The following is a 24,182-nucleotide window of genomic DNA, read 5'->3' on the forward strand; positions in this document are numbered from 1 at the left end:
ATTTAGGAAACCCGATTCACTCAGCACTAACAATCATTAAATTCCAATTGTAACCATTGAGTTAAACTCCTTAAGCATGGTCTTCTCTTATGTATTAATGTTCTGCATTGCCAGACACAAAAGCGGAGTTTTATATGATTTATTGAGCTCTTCCTTTCTAACATAGATATGTCTGCAGGTATGTATAAGGTACTTCCATTTCAGAAATCTATCCATAAGGCAGTGGAGCGCTGTTCATGGTCTAGGCCAAGCATAACACCACCAAGTAATAGGAGAGCCAGCCGAGTTGTGGACGGTTCATGTTTTGTGATGTAGTGTTCCTTAAGATATGTGCCCTTAACTCCATTCTAAATTGTAGCAGGGCTGGGAGGGTCCAGAAGGAGAAAGGGGATGTTGTTCTGGATCCCGCATGCATGGATGGAATAGGCCTACTATCTTGTTTCTTTTTCTTATCAACACTTCCTAGTCTGCAGTCTGATGGTGGCCTGGCTGTGGGTGTGCCGAGGACCACCAGAGATGGTGAGCTTGTCTGCAAGATAAGCGGGGGTGCTGTTCCTCACGGCTTTGCAAATGATGCGTCTGGATTTGAGGATGATGCAGTGCAGCAAGGGGAACTAATGGACCTCCATCAGGAGGGGAGTGAACCTATTTCTTGCGGCCCCAGATGAGATGTGCTGCAGGTGGTAGGATGCCCTTGAAGGGTGCCATTGTGGAGTCTGGAAGGCCATGAAGCAGAGTGTTACCGCCATGCAGATGTGAGAGTTGTTGGGAACGTACAGCAGTTCTGAAGTTAGTTCCTGGAAGAAACTTTCACTCCCTTTAGAAGAAAGACCTGTTACTGGGCTATCTTTGTTTTTTGGACATGTGTTCCCTGACAGTGAGACTGGTGCCCAGAAACTGGCAAACCTTAAAACCTAATCTAACTGTGAATGCGTAGGAAGGTCTCATGGTGAATAAACTGTATTGTAAGGATTCTGTTTTCCTATGCACATGGCCAGGCACGGAATAATGTGTGGTTGAGGCATCTCTATACTTTTAGTGATTCTTGCATTATAGTGATTTTAGTGAGATATATTACATAGAATTACCTAGAGGACTCTCATTGCCATCCTAGCGATAAAGTTTCAAAAGAGTCACATTAAATTAATTGGATTACCATTGTTGAAGGTCGCTTGCAACTTCAATAAACGCTCATAATACAAGTGTTATATCATGTTTGATCGATTGGTGTTATCGAGGAGGTAACGCATTTCAAACAGATGTCATTTAATGCATGCAAGCGTAGAGAATCAGCACATCTTGAAACATGGTCTGAGAGCCTGAATGGTCAGACTTCCCCGTGGCACGTGGGTCAGAAGCTTAGCAGGGCACAGACGCCCAGTATATGGCGCCTACTGGGGCAACTGACAATACTAGCCCCATCATGAATGTACCCCGACAATACCAGCCCCATCATGAATGTACCCCGACAATACCAGCCCCATCATGCATGTATCCTAAAACCAGGCTCGTGTTCTTTTGTTACATATACATCCGGTCAGCAGTAGGAGCGCGGCCCCTGAAAAGAGAGGGGCCTAGTGGAAACAGCTCTGACTGCTCCCCCTTTGGGATGGCCATGCCACTGGGGATGGTGGCGAGGGCTGAAGCCTGCCCTGCGGCAGAGTCCTCCTTAATCAACTTGACGTTGACTCTAGGGACTAAATATGTGCGTGTGATGTGATGGCTCCTCCCAAAATACAAAATATTTGTATGTCTGAATACAACAGTAAACAGATATTCAACAATAAGCATTGAGAAGGCGCAGATTCCACATGCAGCATTAGTTTGTGATGAAAATCTCCTTGGAGGTATTGGGCCGCCAGAACTGTATGACAGAACTCACAGCAAATGTTTTTACAACAGAAAATAAATAAATAACTCCACAAATCGGTCAATATAAAAACCTCTGGTTTTTGGCAAAAGAAGTTATCAAATTCTACTTGTTCCGAGTTCAGCTGAATCACCGGTCAGAATATACAATATTGGGTTTAGAGGCCTCCATCACACATTTAAACCTACAAGAATTGCATTTCTTCCATGGTTATCTCTTTGAGTGCCAAGCGTGAAAAGATGACTTTTTGAGAATATACTTTTTTGTGTCGTTTTTTTCTGGTATTCACGGACGGCTACTGTACTCCAGCAAGCTCTGGTGTCTTCATTTTCCTGCATCTTTGTTACTCATGCTAAGGGCAAGAGCTGCCCACCTCAAGGATTATAATTATTGTGACAACAATAGTGTGTAAATTGTATATGCTATTCAGATATGCAGAGACATGGAGAAGAAAGCAGATGTGAGAAAAAGTAATGCAAGCTGCACATTTGAAGTGGAAAAGCACAAAAAGACAAGGTTCCTACCTCATTAATTTGCTTCATTCTACGCTCTTCCAAGTCCATCTTTGCTCGCAAGAAGTTGGCGTGTTCTGTACCATCCCCCGGCATCTCGAAGTAAACATCCACCCCATCTGTTGGCCGTGGTGTTGGCGTGACTGTGAGGACACAAATTTCCAAGCAGGTCACCAACCACCTTTAATATCAGGACAGATGTCAGAATTCAGGCACGTGGCAGGTCCATTCCTCATGGTAATGGTTCAAGCATTGGTCACTGGCCTTCCGTGCACCCCACACTATTGCCTTTCAGTGATACTTCACCACGCCCTGAGGAGTTCTTGGATTGAACCCATCATCATCTCTGGAGAGATGGGACAAAGTCCTTAGTGTGCAGTCACTTTTAGCATCCGAAAGAGAGCATAATTCAAGTGCAAGTGCCACTATGAAACTAAAATACTGCGGAACTGATGGATGGAGACCTTTCCTTCTAAGAAGATCATCCGTGTCTCGCGTCTGATCACCCCCAGCCGGATAAAGCTCACCCAGTCTTCTATCTCTGCCTTCAAGAGTGCAGAATCTCACACTGATCCTGGGACCGCACCATTTTAAGTGCAACCTGTGGACCATTGTGTGCTTACGACAGACAAGTTAGGATACTTCATGTACTCAAATCAAATCCTTTAAATTCTTTAAAGGTAAAAAACCTTTTCAACTTTTCACACAGGAAAAAAGAAAAGCAATCCAACATCAATTCCAAAGCACCAGCCGCTTATGTGAGATACTGGACCAATGAGTGTCATTATATGGACAGATGAGGCAGAATTAGGACAGCCCAGAGCTCCTCATCTACTCTACCAGCAGGATGCTGTCGGTGGGCGACTTTGTCTCATCTTCATCACAGCCCCTGACGGGGATGAAAACTGTCTTGATGGTGGTAGAGAGTATCGAGCAGTTTGAGGACCCATACAGTTGAAAACTGACTATTACCAGCAGCACTAATGGAACGTGATGCATCAGACATACAATTCAATGGGCTCTTTAAATGGGCTAGTATTTGTCCAAGTCATTGGCAAGATGGTATGAAAGGTTTCAGCATTAGCTGATGCACCAGACGGGTTTTTGGTGAGTCATTCATTTAAAGCCATGTGTCAGAGTACATTTCAAATTGAATGGAACATGGTCTCAAGTAGGGGACATCATTTCATTTGTTAGGAAAATACATTTGTCTGCTACACTGTTGCCCTTGGTTATTATGTATCTATCAGGAATCTACAGCTTCATTTTTTTTCCAGAGAAGTTTGCAGAGCGAGAGTAAATACGCCACCTGACACGCTCAGAACGTAGCCAATCTGAAAACACATTTAACGAATGATATTACACCAGATACCTATTAACCCGTTCTGTTACACTACCTTGCACCTTGGAAATTGCAGGTCTTGTTCAGCATCCTGCAGTCTGCAATATGTAAATGTATGTCTTCTTTCCCCTTTTCCACTTGTATGAGCTTTCTTAAGGTACAATTGCAGTCTCTCTTTTCCTACCCTTCTTATTTCACATGTTGCTCCTAGAAGCTAAACTTCTCTGGTACAAGGTGCACGTAATAACTAAAAAAAAGACAAAAATGCCAAAGTCTCATATTATCTTGTCTCTCATGAAGAGACCATCAAAAGGATGGCTCTGGGACTGGGAAGGAGATTGAGGTATCCTGGCATTGTTATGGGATCAGCCTGCTTTGCTGATAGCCCAAGACGAGCGGGCTGATTGGGAGGTTAGTGTCCTACATCCATATCCTGTCCGGCCCCTGCGGACACCTGCAGAAGAACAGTACCAAGCTTCACTCTTAAGTCCTTGGACTTCTGTCTCAGGATCATGAAGCTGGAGTAACCCACAAAAATCAATCTCTTGCCTCCAAATATTGGCAGGGTGTGTCCGCACCAACTATGACAGATCAGCCCTGCACCACCCGCAAAGGCGATTGATCAAAGGCTTCCGCCCATTTGTTGTCAAACACCTTCCACTGTACAGTTGGTTCAATACAACTACAGGAAGGGGAAACAAACATATGGATATATGAATAGAAGGAATCTAGGACCAGGCCTGAGCAGACTGATGGGTGGTGCACCTATGTAGGTCTATTTCGGGCACAACAACGGTTTGTCAATTCCACAGTAATTATGACATGTTGTAAGTCATCTTCCAGTGCTGGTGTGTGCTTCTTGCTGTACAGAATTGAGATGGAGAATTTTCTGACAGAAAACATTATTTGCACTTACCTGGAGTGGTGCTATAATCTCCCTGTACGACTCCCCTTAGCCTCAGCATCATTTGCCACAGGCCTAGAGTGACCCACGCCCCTTAGCATGGCAACGCAGAGACATCAACAATGCTTAGAACTACAGTCACCCTCTCCCCCCCCCGCATGCGACATCAGCTACGCCTCTTGCCCTTCCTCCGCCTACAACTGGTATAATTCAAAGAAAAAAATATGACTCAAGATAGTGGAATGAAGAGATCACCACAAAAACAATAAACAAAACTCACTCAGCCACGAGGAAGCAACAAATCCTTTTTAAATGAAAGACGTCAATTTGTTATGAAAGGAATGGTACTCGGGGCTTCCAGAATTACACAGTGAAATAAAATGTGCTGTTAAAGCGTGTTTACAAAAAACAAAAGGTAAAAAAGCTCAAGATCCCACTATCTTGAAGCATTTATTTTAATTTTAATTATATCACTTGCAGCATTGTTGTGTTTATCGATTTAAGGCCCACACTTCAATGTAATTTAATGAGCAGCTCTTGTTGTGTGTACATCCCCCGAGACCACAGCAATGCAGAGGCCTCTATTCTTTCCCAGAGTCGCCTTCCACCTCCCCTCAGAGGGCAGCATTGCCCTCCTTCCTACTAGAACCTCACCTGGATCTCTCAGACCTCAGCACTGCTTAGAACCCCCAGCAGTCTCACATCCCTCAGGATGGTTCTCCTTACCCCCCCCCCCCCTCCACCTCCTGGATCCCCCATTCCACTGCAGGGATCCCTCAGAACCCAACACCCTCAGAATCCCCCATCATAGTAACCTCTCCCACTGATCCTTGCTCCCCTCTGGCCTCAGTACACTCAGAATGATCTCTCATCGCATAGACCCAGCACTGCGTAGAACCCTCCCCACACAGGTGACCCAGAATCACTCCACCTGCTTACCTAAAGACAACAGAAGAGCACAGCATGGACACAGTTTGGAAAGACTTTCATGCCCCAGCTTGGCACAATCAGACACCCGGCTATCCTCACCAGGGGCAAGGACTTCACTCATGCCTAGAGTGACTGACGCCACAACACTCGGCACGGCTCCCGTCAGATCGCTGCACTAACCAGTATCACCCACAGTGGCAGGCCTCACATCAAGCAGAAAGACCCCGCTCTCCTCCCTCTGCCCAAGCTCACCTTTGACCTCTTCCTCCGTGGTCTGTGTGGTGGTTGTGATGGTGGTCTGAGTGACTCCGTATTCGTAGGATTCTGGCTCCACAAAGTAGTCATCCACCACACCCAGGAATTCGTCTGTGTCGTCCGCGAAGTCGGCCACATTGTCCTCCTGCCGCTCCAGCTTGACACCATCCTCCTCTTCTTCATCATCATCATCGTCATCTTCATCATCAACCTCGTCCTCCTCAATGACCTCCATTGATCCCCCAGTTATGGAAACGGGGTTGTCCACTGTCTGCTCCCTATGAACAATGTAAACAACAGACCACCTCAGAACCTGCTGCGACAAACTGGGATTCAAAGAAAAGGCCAAGGAATGACTGTAGAAGGTCAGTGGACTCCAGGTGACCAACTCTTAAAGGGGGGGCAAAGGGTGGGTGGGCAGGGAAACCACAGCGCTCAACATTCCATGGACAGTTCAGCATGCCAGCTGACCCGACCGCCTTCCACAGGGGGACAGATACGGCTCAAATCCCTCCCCCCCCCCTTTTGTGTAAAGGTTCTGGTGGTTCTCCACCAGCTGACTGAGGAGTCAATGAGTGGGGAATACAGGTTGTTTTTGCCCAAGGTCATAACATGTGTCAAAGTGGCAATGGGATTGAGTACTCCATAGCTTTTCCTGATTGCACTAGGGGAGGACAGGGATGCTTTGCACCTGGAAGTTTAATTTGAATGAGGGATATGACAATTCTTCAGATGGTAAGGTATAGTGCATTGATTAACGATGCTCCGTATGTACAAGTTACATGCATTGCACAGAGAAGGACTCTATAAAGTGCCATGTCTGAGCAGAGCCCCACTAGACCTTCATGTGACAGATGTTTTGGGATCCTAAAACAGTTCTTGCATACCTGCCAGAGGCAGCCAGAAAAAAACAGTGGTTAAGTCTCTCATCACGTCTAGACTGAACTATTGCAACATGTTATAACTAGGAGTCTCGCAGGCATGTATTATGAGACTCTAGCAGGTACAGAACATGGCAGCATGTCTACTTCTGAATTTGCCAAGATGCTCTTCCTCAGCTCGTGCCTTGGCTCCACTCCACTGGCGACCACTGAAAGAACGAGCCTCCTTTAAAGCTCTCTGCTACAGAATTCTCAATGGCAAAGGTCCTAGATACTTGCATCCTATGATCTCAGCCTAGTCCCTTAAGAGATCTCCGAGCTCAGCCTCATGCCTCGCTAGCTCATATCCCTTGAATAAAAAACACGCACATCAGAGGATGCTCGTTCAGCTTTCTAACTGCAGAAGTGTGGAATTCACTACCTGTTTTACTCAGACAGGAGAAGTCAGAAATCTCTTTCTGAACAAAATTGAAAACATGGCTCTTTAGATCCATCTACCTTGGTACTCCAGTTCTTCATGGTCGATATGGAGGATATGGAACCTCAGCGCTTGGACACGTCTATTGACGTAGCTGCGCGCTTTACAAAACACCTTATTATTATTATTATTATTATTAAGAGCCCAAGAGAATACCGGACACCTTGTACACTGGTGCCCTGACTGGGAGATGCTCCCGAGGCGGGGAGAATGTTGTCTACAGAACTGACTGCCTTAGAGGGAGACCACGCAGCAGCAGGTTCCAAATTAATGGGGGGCAAGGAGCATACAACTCTGTGTTGCAACTCTGGCCCCTTAGAGCAGTAGCTCCCATCGGTGTACATCACACAGTCCAGGGGTGACCCAGGAGATGCCTCCTCACCTTGAGAGACCTTGGCTGCAGGGTCTTGGCTCAGTTCCCCCACCTCAGCATTGGTTATTCTCTTGGGACATCAAAGAGATGGCAGACGGAAATCCTGTGCCGTGGTCCTCTGGTGTAACCGAAGGGCCTTCCCGTAATTGAAGGGTGCAACGAGCTTCCAGGAGAGCTCTATCAGAAGCTCAGCATCGCCTTTACCGTAATGCAGGTGTCAATAAAAGGCTTTGGAAAATGTATTCTCGCTCACCAGAAGCTCTGCGACATATTTGATGATATTCACCCAGAGAACTAAACACAGGGCCTCTGGTTACGCAATGTGCCACAGCATATTTACAAGGCCACACAAAGCCACTTTGCCTGGCTTTTCATGACCTTGTAAATATGTGCCCCTCTCACGCAGAACACTGCATGAAAGGGGTGTGCCATGGGTGTTGCTGTGGGTGTTCCCAAGCAACAGCCGTGGAATCTGAAGCATTCCAGGTTTTACGAGCAATCATAAACCTGTGACTGAATCAGATTTTAACGTTAGGCAGACGCAAAGAGGAGAAATATCCTTATTTCTCCTCGTTCTTTCCTCTTTCGATGTGTGCTGCGTTTGCAGCACACATGGAAGAAGAAGGAAATCGCCTCCATTGATTGATTTTGTGCAGAAAGGTGTTCCATCCTGTACAAAATCAATCATCCCCGCAACGCAGGCACCTTTGCACCGTGGCGCAACTTTTATAATAATGATTTTTATTCTGTGCCAAATATTAATTTTAATAACTTGTTTAATTTTATCCTACGAAACCTCCAGGTTTTTTCTAATGTTGTCGGTGTTTGTGTGGGTGGAGATTTTAATGCCAGGATTCCAATGGGTAACAACTTAACAATATTCCTGACTACCAGTTTGTCTCAGTGCACTAGGGGGACAGAACTATTAGATTATCTACATAACCATAACCTAGTTAACACCATGGATATTGCTGCCATCCCAGATAAAGATAATTGTATCGAACCAACATATAGAGACAGGGTTGTGCCTCTACTATTGACTATGTTTTTATTTCCTCCATTTTAGAAGACTTCCTGTTAAGTGCAGAGGTCATACCGACCCATCATGGCGACCACAATCCTATCACAATACTATTGAATATCGCTCCAAAGCCTGTATACAATAAGGAGTGTGGCGCTATGAACTTGTTATCCTCCACAGATAATCGGAGATTAGTTTGGCGAGGTATTGACAATAACAAGTTATTTGTCAATATGCTAACTGCTTATTCGCCACTTGTCGGCACTTGTTTGCCATTTAAAGACCATAACCCTGATGTAATCGGTGCTTTTATTAAACTGTGTGAAGGTACTAAACGGTTGATGTCAAGGCCTATTACGAAACCTCGAACGGGACCGAGATGGTTTAATAGAGACTGCGCACTAGCTAATAGAGAGCTTCGCAAGGCACTGTCAACGACCCCTAGTGATCGGGCTCTTGTTAAATCTCTGAGGTACCACTACAAAACAGTAATTGCACAAAGGAAAGATGAAATCCTAAAGAATCACTGCGATAGTTTAGCGTGTAGCGCATCTTCAAAAAATGGAATTTGCTTTTTGGCGGAAGTTAAAAAGCTTAGGACATTGGGACATCCCCTGACCACTATTAGTTGCAATATATCTAGCGACTTAAGGGTGGCTCATTTTTCCAAAATTTTACTCGGTACTAATTGAAAACGAGGATTCATAGGAAGATCATGCGCCCACCCCAGTTGAAATAACTTTGCTAGAAGTGGAGGATGCAATCCAACAAAGTTTGGGTAATAAAACCCCGGGCCCTGATGGGTTGCCCATCAATCTTATTAAAAACAAACCAGATTTTTGGGCACCTCTTTTATTGAATGTTTTTAATAATTTAACTTACGCTACTATTCCGAGTACGTGGTCTATGAGTATCATTGTACCGATTTTTAAAAAGGGCGATCGTTCTAACCCCAGTTGTTATAGACCTATCTCTATCATCGATAACACCCTGAAAATCCTGGGTAGAATCCTCTATAACCAGATAAGGTCATGGGCCGACGGAGATAAGATTTTAAGGCCGTGTCAACTGGGGTTTAGAAGTAAAGTAAGCACAGTGGAACAGTGCCTAAATCTAAATTTGATTATTGGCAAGTACACTGTTGCAAACAAATCCCCTATATATCTCGCCTTCATGGACCTTACGTCTGCGTTTGACCTCGTTAATAGGTCATCACTATGGTCCATTCTTTTAAAACAAGGCTTGGATGAACCTCTAGTCCACTTTTTAGCGTATTTCCACAGAGATCTGCATGCCCGGGTGAGGATTAGCCAGGACGGGGGTGTATCAAGTGACATCAAAATTGATAGAGGAGTTAGACAGGGGTGCGTTCTAGCACCCCTTCTTTTTATTTTATATATTAATGACCTACATGATTCACTTGTAAAACTCACCCACGATGTCCCGAGAATGAACTGTAATACACTCACCACCTTATTGTACGCGGATGACGCGGTTTTAATGGCACGCACCCCAAATGCCCTATGCATTTTAGTACAAAGGTTTCATAGATTTTATGGCCGTCTTAGACTTAAGGACTAATTTAAAAAAAATCGTTTTAATGGCTTGCGGCCCGAAAAAGCGCCCTAAAAATAAAACCACTTAATTCGGATAGTTTACAAAGCACTTGCACTTTTCCTTATCTTGGGCTAGTTTACGCTACAAATGGCTCCTGGTCAGACCACGTGGCACATAGCAGAAGTAAGCTGTCACGAAGTATTAACACAATTTTGGGTTTACCCCAACCCAAAAGGTCTGAAGTAGTTTTAGCCCTTAAGGCATTTTTTAAATTACAGTGAGTCCCCACCGCAAATTATGGAGCAGAAATCTGGGGCTTTACCAAATGTAGTAGCATCCAGAGTGAAGAAAACAGACTATGCAGGAAACTTTTGGGAGCCCGGATTTCCTCCTCTGTATATGTGTGCCACAAACAGCTGAAACTCTCTTACATTGAAGATTATATAAGGGCGCGTCCAGCACTGTTCTGGGTTGCAATTTGGAAGAACAGCGCAGCAACTCTAACCAGAGATATAATAATTGATTGCCTCAGATGTGAGAGGGGTGGGGACATACCATGGCTCGCTGCTGTAAAAAAGAGCCTTAAGAGCGTGAACCACCTGCGTATCTTTTTTAACCCAATTCAATCCGAGTTAATTAATAAAAAGGTGATACAAGAGGCACTGCATAAAAAGTATAGTGATGAAAGGTATCAGAGAGAGATCAAGAAAACCCTAGTTGCAAGGTACATGCCCTTAGAGGATTGTTCTCACTTGCTTCCCAGATACCTTTTAAAACCTTTAGGACACTGGGAAAGAGGGCTGCTATTTCGCTTACGGGCAGGCACTATGAAATATTTACTATGTTTCCGTCTGGGCTATACTGCTGATCTCGATGCACTGCCCTGCCCATGCAACGCACATAGTAATAAAAAAATGTTGCATTTTTTTTTATTCTTTTGTAGTTTTTATTATAAATTCACAAAAGGTTTTTTGATACCTCTTTTTAAAAAACGCGCTATTTTCGACTTCAGGGCAGCCTACACGGAAGTATTCAAACTGGAGGATGATGAATTAATTTTCCGCGTTGGTTCATTCCTGAAGTCAGCTGTACGGTCACGCAGAACTATGTGTGCCCAATGAAGATCGTCAGAACTGTAGATTATCGTAATGTTGTTAAACGCACCCTATGGATTTTGAATATATGATACATCCCGTAAATTGTGGACTATTTTAGTCATTGTTGTAAATGAAATGCACCTTTTTGCCTTGATATGCTTCTATGTACGGATTGTTTTTACTCTTTTTATTGTGCTTTTATGGATATTCTATATTCGAATAAAGATCTTTTGAATTGAAATATCCTTATTTCTCCTCGTTCTTTCCTCTTACGATGTGTGCTGCATTTTGCAGCACACATAGAAGAAGGAAATCGCCCCCATTGATTGATTTTGTGCAGAAAGGTGTCCCATCCTGTAAAAAAAATCAATCATTCATGCAATGCAGGCACTTTTCACCATGGCGCAACACGTATTCTTCTAAATACGGTACATTCCTGCACTGTTAGAATGACGCAGCGCCCACAGACTGTAGCACTTCGCACGCTGTCCTTATGGTTGAAGATAAACCCTCACAGTTTTCTGTATTTGCTGATTATCACTTACATACACCCAACGATCTGTTTCACTGTCTTTATCTTTTTAAATGAATCAGCAGGGGGTTTGTTGGGTCAGTCATTGCAGTCCCTAACGACTGACAGGCCAATAGTTGTGTGCATTGCAGCCACTCACGACTGACGGGACAACAGCTGTGTGCAGTCCCCAACGACTGACAGGCAAACAGTTGTGTGCACTGCAGCCACTCATGACTGACGGGCCAATAGTTGTGTGCAATACAGCCACTCACGACTGACAGACCAATAGTTCTGTGCATTGCAATCCCTCAAGACTGACATGCCAACAGTTGAGTGCAGTCCCTCAAGACTGACATGCCAACAGTTGTGTGCATTCCAGTCCCTCAAGACTAACTTGCCAACAGTTGTGTGCAGTACCCCACAACTGACATGCCAACAGTTGTGTGCATTCCAGTCCCTCAAGACTAACTTGCCAACAGTTGTGTGCAGTCCCCCATGACTGACAGGCAAACAGTTGTGCACATTGCAGCCACTTACGACTGACAGGCCAATAGTCGTGTGCAATACAGTCACTCACGACTGACAGGCCAATAGTTGTGTGCATTGCAGCCACGAAGGACTGACAGGCCAATAGGTGTGTTTATTGACAGCACAGAGAGTTTAAATAAAAGGACTCCATTTCTAGTGAACCTTAAAAGAAACAAAGATATGCATAAGTGCTGGCACCACAGAGCGATCTCTTTCAGGCAGGTGTATTTTAATGCTGTACATAGTTACTCAGAAGACTAAAATCCTACAGCCATCAAAGTTACATTCAGTAACTTAAGTGGAAATGTACTAGTTACAACTTAATTTTTCACAACCGAAGAAATATGCATAAATACCAGCAAGATGAGGAAAAAGATATACCGACAGACCTAGACGAAATATACATATTAAACAAATGACAACCAGGAACCGGATTTATAATTAAGCCACTATTTATGTTGATACATAATCAGGCATTTGCAGAAGCTATAAATTACCAGACGCTCCTCTGGCGGATGGAAGATCTTGTCCCTTGAGAATCGGTTTTCACAAGTGTTCAGAACTTGGATCTTGGTAACAACCTCCTCAAGGGGCCTTTCCTGGCAGAGCTTCTTAGGTTCTCTTGGGTCCCATTAAGGACGCTTGCCATGGGATACCAGGCTGATAATCGCTACCGGGGTGATTAAACGCATCACCCTAGTCTTGGAAGGCTCCATAGCCTTCCTCTGAAGGGTAAATGTTACAAGGTATGTTGGTGTTTAAGTCTGTTTATGTACCTTGACTATAGAGTGAGAGACAACACAAGGCTTTACTAGCAACACTCGGCCAGACTTCCTCCAGAAATGTATGTATGCAAGAGCCATCCATGCCCCAACTGTGCATTCAAACTGAGCCCTTGATGATGCCCCAACACCCACAAAAGAATGAAGGTGAAGATGGTGGTGGTTCCACCAAATGTAAGACATGGCAGCCAAAATGGCTGTTTCTCTACAGGACAAAGGTATTGCAGCCAGCCATTCTTGCAGAATGCATCTCTTATAAATCGAAGCGACAAGGACCAGTCAGGGGAGACAACCGTCAAGTTCTGATAACAATCGATTTTGTGAAACGAGTTGTGTGATTTGAAGTGCACAGACCAGAAGGCCTGCAATCATGGCTACAGGATAGATTTAGAGGCGAAGCAGCTGCAAATGACAGCCTGTGGAAGGAAAAAGGATTAAAAAGGGAGGCAGGATGCAGCAGCATCCAAAGCAAGGTACATTAATGAGCTGGGTCCCCTCTGCCAAAATGTAGATATTGTCACTCTCTTGCCACCACACAGAGGGGTAGGAGACAAGTGTGCCGGGAAACATCCATTACAATGCAGGTATTACAACGCAATACCTTTACAACACTGTTTTTACAATGCAACTTCCATTACAACGCGGGCCATTACAACGCATATCCCTCACTGACCCAGCACCTTCCTGGAGATAAGCACCCAGCGGTGTTGGAATAGTAATTTTCATTTCAATGGAACATGCGTTGTAATGGCTTGCGTTGTAATGGAACATGCACTGTAAAAACCACGTTATAAAGGTATGCGTTGTAATAGTTTTGCGTTGTAGCTACATACATCCAATTGTGCCAGTTTCCCATACTCCACTCATGCAGAAGGTAAGTTAAGTGACTGAAAGGAGAGTGAGGTACATGGTGACAAGACAAGACCTCTACAGAAAGCTGTAATTGGAGAATCTACACAAAATAACTGTGGTCCATCTAAGCAGTGCTTACTTTGTAAAACAAATGACCAGAAGAATTAACATCAATATATTGAGATTTAGAAATATAAGGAGGAGGGAGTGATACCATGCTGCTGGAGGCAGCGTTTGTGCATAGAACTCTGGAAGTCCTAAGACTTGCCACAGTAGTACCTATCTTAATAGAAGAAGTAGCTGCAACAAAGAGGCCGAATTCCCACTTTCAAGGTGATAGCAAACACTTATTTTGGACATAAGGTTCGATGTGGCCCAGCTTCTTGAAGGGGAAATAGTTTATTTTGGAGATTTAAGTTGTGCTCCCCCACCCCATATGAGGTCCAAAGTGCATCAATATATAGCGCAGTGAGCATTTAACTCAGCGCCATTTTGCCCGATATATGGTGGGGCCACAAACCAGGCAGAATGGACAAGATAGCAGACCAGCCCTGCAGTAAACAGTGGCGACAAAGGCTGCGATCAAACAATTCCTGGTCAACATAAAAGATTTAGGAGGTCAGAACTACTTATTGTGTTTACACATCTTGTATCTAGACGCACTTAGACAAAACCTGCAACTGACACAATAGAGATGGAAGCAACTGGCGCACCCCACTAGACAGTGACAAAGACTACTACAGAGAGAGCCAGAGGAAGGGTCAGGACTGTAAAGGTGGTAGTGCGGAAAAAAGAGGAATAAACAAGCCTGTGGAATAGCATAACAAAGGAGTACAGGACCCCCGGGGGAAGGAGTCTGATCCCTTAGGATCATCCTCAGGGGCCTAGAAACCTGCATGACTAGACAACTAGGCTTTCAGAGGTTAGGAGAGGGGCATCAAGTGCAGTTATTCATTTGTAAAAAACATAAGTGCCGGGGCTCTGGTCAGGACGCAGATTGCACCAGCTTATATCTCCTGTTAGCGCTGCCCAAAACAGAACCAACTACTAACCATGAAAGTGGGGAGAGGATGTGGCATAATGGCCAGAGCCGCTGACTTCAGTGCTGGGAAACCAGGTTCGAGTCTTGGTGTCGACTCAGCATACTGTGATTCTGGGCAAATCACTTAATCTTCCCATGCCTATTATAAATGAATATATGTCGTTAACTGGTGCTCATGAAAAGTCCTGGTGTTGATGATGAAGTGCCAGTGCTGAGCACCGGAAACCACTGGCTCAAATTAAGCACTGATCAAGGGCGGTTTGTAGCATGAACCTACCACAAATTATCCAGAGGGAGGTAGGGATATTTGCAGGTGGTGGCAGAGCAGTGATGAGTTGGCACACCAGAGATCGAACCCGCGGTCATTAGTAAATACAACATGCAGAGGCCATCTAACCATCCTGAGACAGGACCAGCGACTAGAACCCACACAGACCCCAAGAAATAGTTGAAGACCCAAGAGCATAATAGTCATAGTAGGAGAGAGTACAGGAGGGGAGGGGCTTGATGGGCTGAGAATCTAGGATCCAATACTCAAGGAAGGCCAGCGCATGAAAAAATAAATGTAAGGCTTCTCATAGCCAGCAAAAAAAAAAAAACTGTAAAAAAACATTAGTGGAAAGTAGGGGCTGTGGAAGATTAGGAGGCATCATGCAACTCTGCAACGAGAAGGGAAACGATGATACTGACGGAGTCAAATAATCAGCACCTGAGACTGGTTTGGACAATTCATGGATAACACAGAAGTGGGGATCTAAGAGGAATGGAATGGAATGGAAGAAAGACTATTAGAGCTGAACAGAACGCCTCAGGAGCAGCAGCCCAATGCACTCCCAGCCCTCACAAGCAACAATCAATCACTCCACTGCAGGAAGTGATCAAAGCCAGTGGACCAACTCCTCATCAGAGTGAGCATTGAAATCACTACCGCGAGAAGGATCAGGGCACAGAATTGAAGCCATGGACTACTACAGATGGAAATGTGGGACAGGAGAGGCTGGTGTTCTAGCACAAGTCTGAAGAATTCAAAAATAAGTAAACAGCTCAGCCCCAATCAACCTTAGGAACACAGGGCAAACAGGACCAACCTCAGCAAGCAGATAAATAAAGGAGGAAAGTGGGGGAGTGGAGATAAGGTTCGAAAGAACGATGAACCAAGAAGAAAACTGTTCACAACATGAAAAATGCAACAATGGGGAAGAAAAGCAGAAACAATTAACTCCTCTGCCTGTAACCCAAAGAAGGATTGGAAAGAAGGAAACCAAACGGAAAACCAGGTGTTTGGGAGAGACAACATGGGGAAGGAATTTACAATAGGGGAATCCTAGACTGAAATGGAGAGCCTCCGAAAAAATAGACAAACAAAAAATGTTAAAGACAGAAGAAGAATGGGTGAGAAGTGGAGGGATACAAGCCAGAGGGAAATAGGGAAAGCATCCTGGAAAGTTTACAAGACACAACCATTGGATTTTAATCCAGAAATCCTCAGTGTAAGAAACAGAACAAACATTGGGGGGAAATTAGTTGAAATAAGAATGTGAATTAGAAGAGGAGGACACCCACAGCTAGAATTTGAGAGCTGGACATTAGACTGCCTCTCGGGGAGCAAAACAATGACGGCTGAGAAAGCAGATCCTGGAACAGAAACACAATTCACAACAACTTCAAAGGAAATTTAGAGCTATCAAAATGTGGAGAACCTCATCAGAAAAATGGTCTTAGAGATGGTAAAATATCCAGTCCAAGCTCTTTACCGGTGAATAGGTGCACAGGATACCAAGACCTTTAGCCCGAGGCAGTTACCTCATATTGATTTAACCCAGATCCTACATCTCTGGCACCAAGATAGAACCGTAGTGAAATAAGGGGAAAATAATGAATAAAATACAGTGAAAAATAGAAGCAGTATTATTCATAAAGTTTCAGAGACGTAAACAGCAGTATATTTTCGACATAGCAAAGCAAAATGCAGGCAGTGAGTAAGGCAGGCAGTGAGTAAGGCAGGCAGTGAGTAAGGCAGGCAGTGGGATCCACTTGCGTCAGCGAAATCTGAATATCAAATAATTTGCAGGTTTTTTTGAAGAGGAGAGGCAGAATAAAATGAGAAGAGAAGATGCGCACAAAATGAGAAAAGAGACAGGGTAATTGTAGTTATCAGTCTGCGCTAATTGACATGACATGGGGAAGGGGAACTAGGCACAGGAAATAATGGATAAATGTTTTAATGAAAAACAAAACAAAGTGATTTATCACACTTGTGATACACTGAAATATCCCTGAGTGGGGAAGATGAGGAAGCACATTGGAAAGGTAAATAAGAGAAAGAATCACCTACACCAAGAGGCAAACAGAAGCTGGAAATGTAATAGCTAAATAGGCAGTACAAAATGGCTTACAGTGGCGACCCCTACAAGAAATACAATGCTTAGAAAAAAGAGCACCAATTCCAGAGAGAAGTTGAGTTCACACTTGCCCAGTGGCAAACTACAGCAGAAGGCAAAGACCTCAGCGCAGGGCTAGAAACTCCTTCATGTGGAAACCGAAGTGATGAGACAAGAGCGACAAGTCCTTGAGAGATTCAGGCAGGGTCTACTACTCGCCACATGAGAAATGCGCATTTTGAATTGAATAAAAACAGACAGAGTTATGGGAGGGTCTATTAACCAAGGCAGTGGAAGATCTGAAATGTGTATTCAGCAAAGACAACGATCACAAGACCAAGAGCGACACAACGGAGGCACCAGCAGTGAAAGGAGTCAGGGAAATTTAGGCCATGTGAAAGAACAGCATCCTTACTCCTCCTCCACACAGAAGACACGTTCGAGCGTAGACATGGGCTTGTCCACACAAAGTGGAAGAGAGATAAAAAAAACAGCCAGCTAGGGTTTACCAGATGAAGGACAGTGATTATAGCCAGTGGGCACTGGGTAAGCTCACATCTTTCAACAGACAAACACACAGCTTAGAAACCAAAACCATATCCAGGGAAAACTAATGCTTTGCAGTGAGGATCATTCATGTCTAGTGGGCTGCATACAAGGCAGTTTTGAGGAGAAAAAAAGTAATATTTTTCAGGGATATAAGACAAATCAAGGAGGAATAAATAAAAAAGCCTGTATGAAAAGTACTGAAAAGGAAATACTAGACAGAGAAAAGCTATACTTAACCGGAAAATAAAATCATAAAGGCCCACATTTATCTTTTTAGTGACCCTTCAACAAAATAATTGGGGTTATGTGGTCAATGTTTCCTTCCCAAACTCATCCTGTTCCAAAACACATTTATAGCCCTTTTTGAACTATTGGATACTTTTCAGGCATAGCCAATGTTCTTATACTGAGGTGGTACTCCTTTATGAATTCCCAGGAGAAAATGCCAACGCGTTTCAACCTCATACAGTATTGGGGCAAATTACAAGCTTTTTTGGGGAGGTCATCATCAGGGCAAAAGATAACAAACTCGTTCAGCCGGGTTGAACGGTGCACATCCGCACACTGTGCGTGTGGCCGTCACATAAATGTCTTGTGGTACAATTGCTGGGAGGAAGTCTTCAACTGGAGCTTCACCGGACAATGATTTCCTGGTAGTCGCGTACCGACACACTGCGGTATCACGCATCACTAACAGTTGCGGGTCTTTGAAAACTATTTCGGCCATTGAACACGTAAAGTAAAAGGATTCACTCTTGGCCGAGGATGAAACGCGTTGGCATTTTCTCCTGGGGATTCATAAAGGGCTAGTTTGGACTCCTTGCCAACAACTCACGTGCTTTCATTCGATATTGCGTTTCCGAATAACCTATAGCATGTTTTGTGTTGACCCATGTAAATTTGTATTTTGTTTGTATATTGTTTGTACCTAATGGAAAAGATCATAAAATGGAAAACAGTGAAAAAAATAACAAATTGATAAATGAGATAAACTCTCAAGCACTTTAGATTGACGTGTAAGTTGTGCTTATTTAATTAACATTCATTATTGGCCTTGTGGGTATTTGATATGATTTTATGTCTTGATATTGATCCCGCCCCACCTATCAGGCCTTACTGGATCAGACCCCTTGCGTCGCTATACTTAACCGGAGGCCACAACCAGGAAACTGGCAATGCGCAAGAACTGGAAGCTAGAATCAGCTCAGGAAGTTTGGGCGGATAAGTCCAAACACAGAATCTATATGTGCATAGTAATTAAACAAGCATGACAAACCGGATGCTAGGGGAGGAAGAGGCATCCAACATGCAAACAACAATATGGCATGATGATAGCAGACCAAAGACAAATATGCACCTCCTTCAAGAACTCAGAGGTCTTTACACAACCCAAGGATTGACAGATATAGAAACAACCTGAAGAGAAACTCAACAGCAGAGGAAACAACCGAAGCAACCTATCACACTAACAAAGATTTGAAAAACACATACAAAAATACCATCATTTATGGGGACCAGATAGCCGAACCCCCTCCACCCCCACACGTAGAATTCGAAGCAGGATAGCTCCAACTAAATGTCAACAGATGTACTTAATCAAGACCAAAAAGGCAACACCACAGAGCTAGCAGTGGGAACCTATCACAGTCCTGCCAAAGGACAGCACTAAATGGAGCTGATAGGGACCCGTATTCTAACAAAAATAACAACTTTAACTACTTGGCCAGAACTGAAAAGACTGACATGGAAAGTGCGGCGATTGTTACAATCAAATAAGAACTGATCCAGAACCACAGATTGGTACTCTGACAGGAGACCACAGATTGGTACTCTGCCAGTGGACCACAGATTGGTACTCTGCCAGTGGACCACAGATTGGTACTCTGCCAGTGGACCACAGATTGGTACTCTGACAGGGGACCACAGATTAGTAATCTGCCAGGAGGTCAACAGATTAGTAATCTGCCAGGAGGTCCACAGATTGGTACTCTACCAGGGGGCAACAGATTGGTACTCTGCCAATGGTGCACAATATTAGACCAAATACAACAAAATCACAGCAATTTAACTCTTGTGGCTTTTCAATCTTTTACTCACACTGCAGTGTGGTATGGACAGGCAATGCCAGGATTGTAATGCAAGCCCTTGGTGGGGGGGGGGGCTGTTCAGCCCAAAGCCAGTGAATAGCTGTGAGGTATGGGAGACTCAGGGGCCCCTCTACACATGCTTTGCAGGCATTATTTTTCTTTATGCCACTGGGCAGTGCACCATAGACAGGGGGACCTGAGCAGGAACAAGAGCCAGGGGCAGGATCAGAGAGGGTATGAAGTGAGTTAGTGATCACTCAGTGAGAGCAACTCACTGAAATGGTATTATTTTATTAATTGTTTAATAATGGTTTATCAAAACATATATTAAACATGCTATAACAAGACACATGATGTAGTTCATTTAAAAGCTAAATGGAAAATGACTATGTAACTATTTGATTATCCCCAAATGTAAATACTGTATTAATTATTGATTTCTGTATTAATTGTTGCATGACCAATTTGGAGATGAGACCCAGCTTGTTTCATCAAGTGGTGATCCCAGGAAGATGAGGTCGCCACCTTTGGAAAACCCTGGTGCAGGGGGAGCTGCAGGAGCAACGCAGACTTCCACAGCAACGAAATGGAAAGTCCCCCCAAAGTCTCTGGGGACTTAAAGGAAATAACCCCTCAAGGGTTCAGCCATGTTATTAAGCCTACCTAATGCTGGAAATTGTGTTCTACAGTTGGGTGATGATGTTTAGGACTGCACTGAGGTGTGAGAGGCGGAATATACATGGTCTTCATGGAGACATCCCCTCGAGGTGTAAAGGTGCAATTACAAAAGAGGTGCAGTTATGTAATGTTGTTATTTTGTTGGACTGGCGGTCACATGCAATATGTGAAGAAATAAGTACATTGGAAATAGGTTGCCTGGCATCCTAGCCAGGGTGCCCGATTGTAATTTCATAGTCATGTGATTTTAAATTTGATTGATTTGCATTGTTCATGTGATCAGATATGATAAGTACCAGTCATTCTAAGTGTTGCTTAGACATGTATTCTTGCTACTGCGTTAGTTGAACAACCAGACTGTCAGCCACTGTGATTTAACTGTATATACTGTATGGTCAGTATGAGATGCTCTCAGTCAGGGTTATGGGTCACTACAGCAGGTATTCCCATTATAAATGCTTGTTGAAATAATAGAGTGGACCGCCACTGGGGTGGTGCCAGGGAAAAGGGCCCTCGCTCCAGGTTATGGTCAACCCACTGCATTTGGGGGCAAGATGATGTTCATACATATGAGTGGTGGTACTAGACCCCTCCCGCGGGAGGGGTGGGAATGTTATGCAATGTCAAGAAGTATTTCCATCAGCTATGTATGTATATCAATTGATGCATAGTATTTAGTAGTGTGTGTAATAAATGTACTTCCTTTTAATAATGAAACGTACATCCTGGACAATCAATTATTGGGTGTTATTTCTGCGTACCTGTAAATGCGGATTACTAGCTCACACAGCCTCCCTTGAGTAAGCCTTAGACTGCTCTGCAAAGCTACCCTCTGAGAGTCAAGCGCTACAATGGGGTGTTTGGTTCCGAGTAAAGGACAAATGTAGACCCATTATTTGTGCAGGCCTCACAACTAATGCCTCGTTTTCCAACAACTTCTTTATGTGGGGTGGGTTAATTGTACTCGCTGCCCTTGACATGGTCTTCATCTTGGGCCTCGACCCTGGTAGCGGTGTCTGCTGCTCATCGTCTCCGACCTGCATGTCCGGCTCTGCTTCCCCACTGGATTCACCGGAGGCGACATAGTGGGAGCTGACGATGACATATTTGTCTGGTATTTAGTATTTGTCTGGTAGCTGGTATTTCGGCATCGATTTCACCATTGCTGTGTGATCCTTCGTATGAGAACTATGCCTCAGCTGCCACCTCCCTGTTATGTGCTACGCGACTCATCTGCTCACAACATTTTCTTATTTTTGAAGAGGTTACATGCTGTGTTGTCCTGTTTTTTGGGCTCAGGTGACAAACACAGGTTACAGACCATGAGAGTGTTTGAGCAAGTATATTTGGCTTCACACCTAGTGAACCATCTGAATAAACTTCCCTTTATTGCCTCCATTACCAGGAGACAAACACTCTCGACGGGTGTGGATGGTGATGATGTGGAAGTCTGGTGCTTTTGCACGATTAGTACACGGTTTCAATGTGTATTGGAGCCGCGTCTCACTCTCCGTTGTCGATCTTCCATCTGCTGGATTCTTTTATCGTTTGTAGGCCGTATGATATTAGAAAATTACAGAGCTACGAAGCAGTTCGTCCGAGCCCAATGGCTGAAAAAAACAATCTAACAGAAGAGCCGGAGGATTTGAGGGGGAGATATGATGCACGATGTAGACCATAAAAGACTTCCTCGAGAACAACAACTTACAGAATCCAGGCCAAACACTAGCTGGCAGGAGTGTGCACAGCATGTGTATCTGCAGCCAACACATGCTACGAATATGGCGTTTCACCACTATGACTGCGCTATGACGATTTCTGCAAGTTATTCTTTTTAGCGTCATGTCTCTGCAGTCAACAATTACTCCCTTATTTTACAGCCCCAACTTATGCCCGTATTTCTTGTATCCGAATGATATTCACATTTTTGGATGGGAGACCTGCGGGGTGGGAGGGAGGACCTGCTTGCAGGCCTTGCAATTGGTTTCTGTGTTTCGGGATGAGCAGAGGGCTGTCGAGGTGGTTTGGCTTCAATGCCTTGTCTCCCCCACCATCTTCTGTTTAGTGCTCCCTGGGATTCCTCCAGTCTTTTGTGGTGTCCCCGCTGCCCCATCCCTTCAGGTGTCTCCCCACCAATCTTGAGGCAATTTGCACCGTTGGTTCCAATCACCCGAGTTTGATGATTTGCTTAGTCTCTTTCTTGACTGCAGACTTAGTATTATATTCGTACACTTTGCTAGTGACTAGAACCATACATTTGTTGCTGGTTTATATAGCTCAAACTTGACCCGAGGTTATCGTAGCACTTTACATTAGCACCAATTACATTACACGAGGACACAGTCATTGTTTGTAGGCAAAGGGTGATTATGTGATTTGCCCACAATAACAGGATGTTGGGCCGACGCAGAGTCTTGAACCTGGCTCCCCAGCTCCATAGTCGCCGGCTCTGGCCATTACACAAAATTCTCTCCCCACATAATTAGGTCATAGCCACATAATCAGATTATAATCCTGTGGATTCATCTTGCAGACTTCTGCAGTTTGGACTTTATGAAATGGAACATAATATACTTCTTGGCTCTTTTTGCATCCACTTCTCAAGATTCATCCTAATTATGCAGAGACACTATGGAGTCTGGTCACGCACTCGCTTATGTTGAGTTGAGATTTGGACTCCATTATTTTGAACAATACAGGATTTCCCCCCGTTTTCCCCCAGAGTGTATGTTTACTCAGATTGAGTGTTGACACTTGCACCTTTCTCTCGCTCTCTCTCTGCCGCTACCAACTGCAGATCTAATGCGGATATTTCGATTGAACTCAGTGTCTGGTGAAGCGCTGCAGCATCATGGTGCTATTTTTGTAAGGTTCAGCCATGCTGAATAGCAAATGCCCAGCTGTACAACATGGCAACAAAAAACATTGGAATAAAAAAGCCAATAGCTCTCGCATTTCCCACTCACTGCTGAGACATGGTTTACTCATGTGCAATATTACATCATACTGGGATGTTACTACGCATGAGTAAATCACTTTACGTGCACACGTTCACGAATTTCAATGTGAACTTGCACTCGTAAGTCAAGTCATTGGCACGTGTAAGTTTCAGATACATGCATGGCTTTGTGAATCAGTCCTAATGAGTTCACGTTGAACCGTGTGAGGTTAACATGCTTCTGGGATTTTTGGTTATAATTAGAAGGTTATTCTGTGAAACTAACAAATATTTATTTTCCTGCGTTGGAAAACTTTTAATATACTGTACATACTGTAGCCTTTACCTTCACACACTCTTATTCAGTGTGATTATGTTCAAATTAGAAATTTTTCTGACTATGCAGTCGGCAAAAGCAGTGGCGGCCGGTAAGGTACGGGGGTGGTAGGGCAAGGGTATGCAGGGGGTTTGAATAAAAAATAAATATCACTTACCTGATCTCGCGGCATGTCTCCCCCTTCTCTTCCAGGAAGCACCCAGGCTCCCCACAGCCAATCACAACGCTGCAATGCAGCGTTGTGATTGGTCTGAATGGGGGCCTGGGCATCTTC

General features: G+C 44.2%; 1 protein-coding gene across 2 annotated transcripts in view; it reads right to left on the reverse strand.

Annotated features, from left to right (window-relative positions):
* Positions 1-24,182, reverse strand: part of APLP1 (amyloid beta precursor like protein 1) — a 290,055-nt gene that overhangs the window by 76,666 nt on the left and 189,207 nt on the right. For both annotated transcript variants that reach the window (XM_085615940.1, XM_085615941.1), the window contains exons 6-7: positions 5,811-6,091; positions 2,395-2,525 (exon numbers count right to left, since the gene is read on the reverse strand). In XM_085615940.1, the coding sequence (XP_085472066.1) occupies positions 2,395-2,525; positions 5,811-6,091 (412 nt within the window). The remainder of the gene's footprint in view (positions 1-2,394; positions 2,526-5,810; positions 6,092-24,182) is intronic.

Source organism: Triturus cristatus, chromosome 7, assembly GCF_964204655.1.
Source record: "Triturus cristatus chromosome 7, aTriCri1.1, whole genome shotgun sequence".
Classification (NCBI taxonomy): domain Eukaryota; kingdom Metazoa; phylum Chordata; class Amphibia; order Caudata; family Salamandridae; genus Triturus; species Triturus cristatus.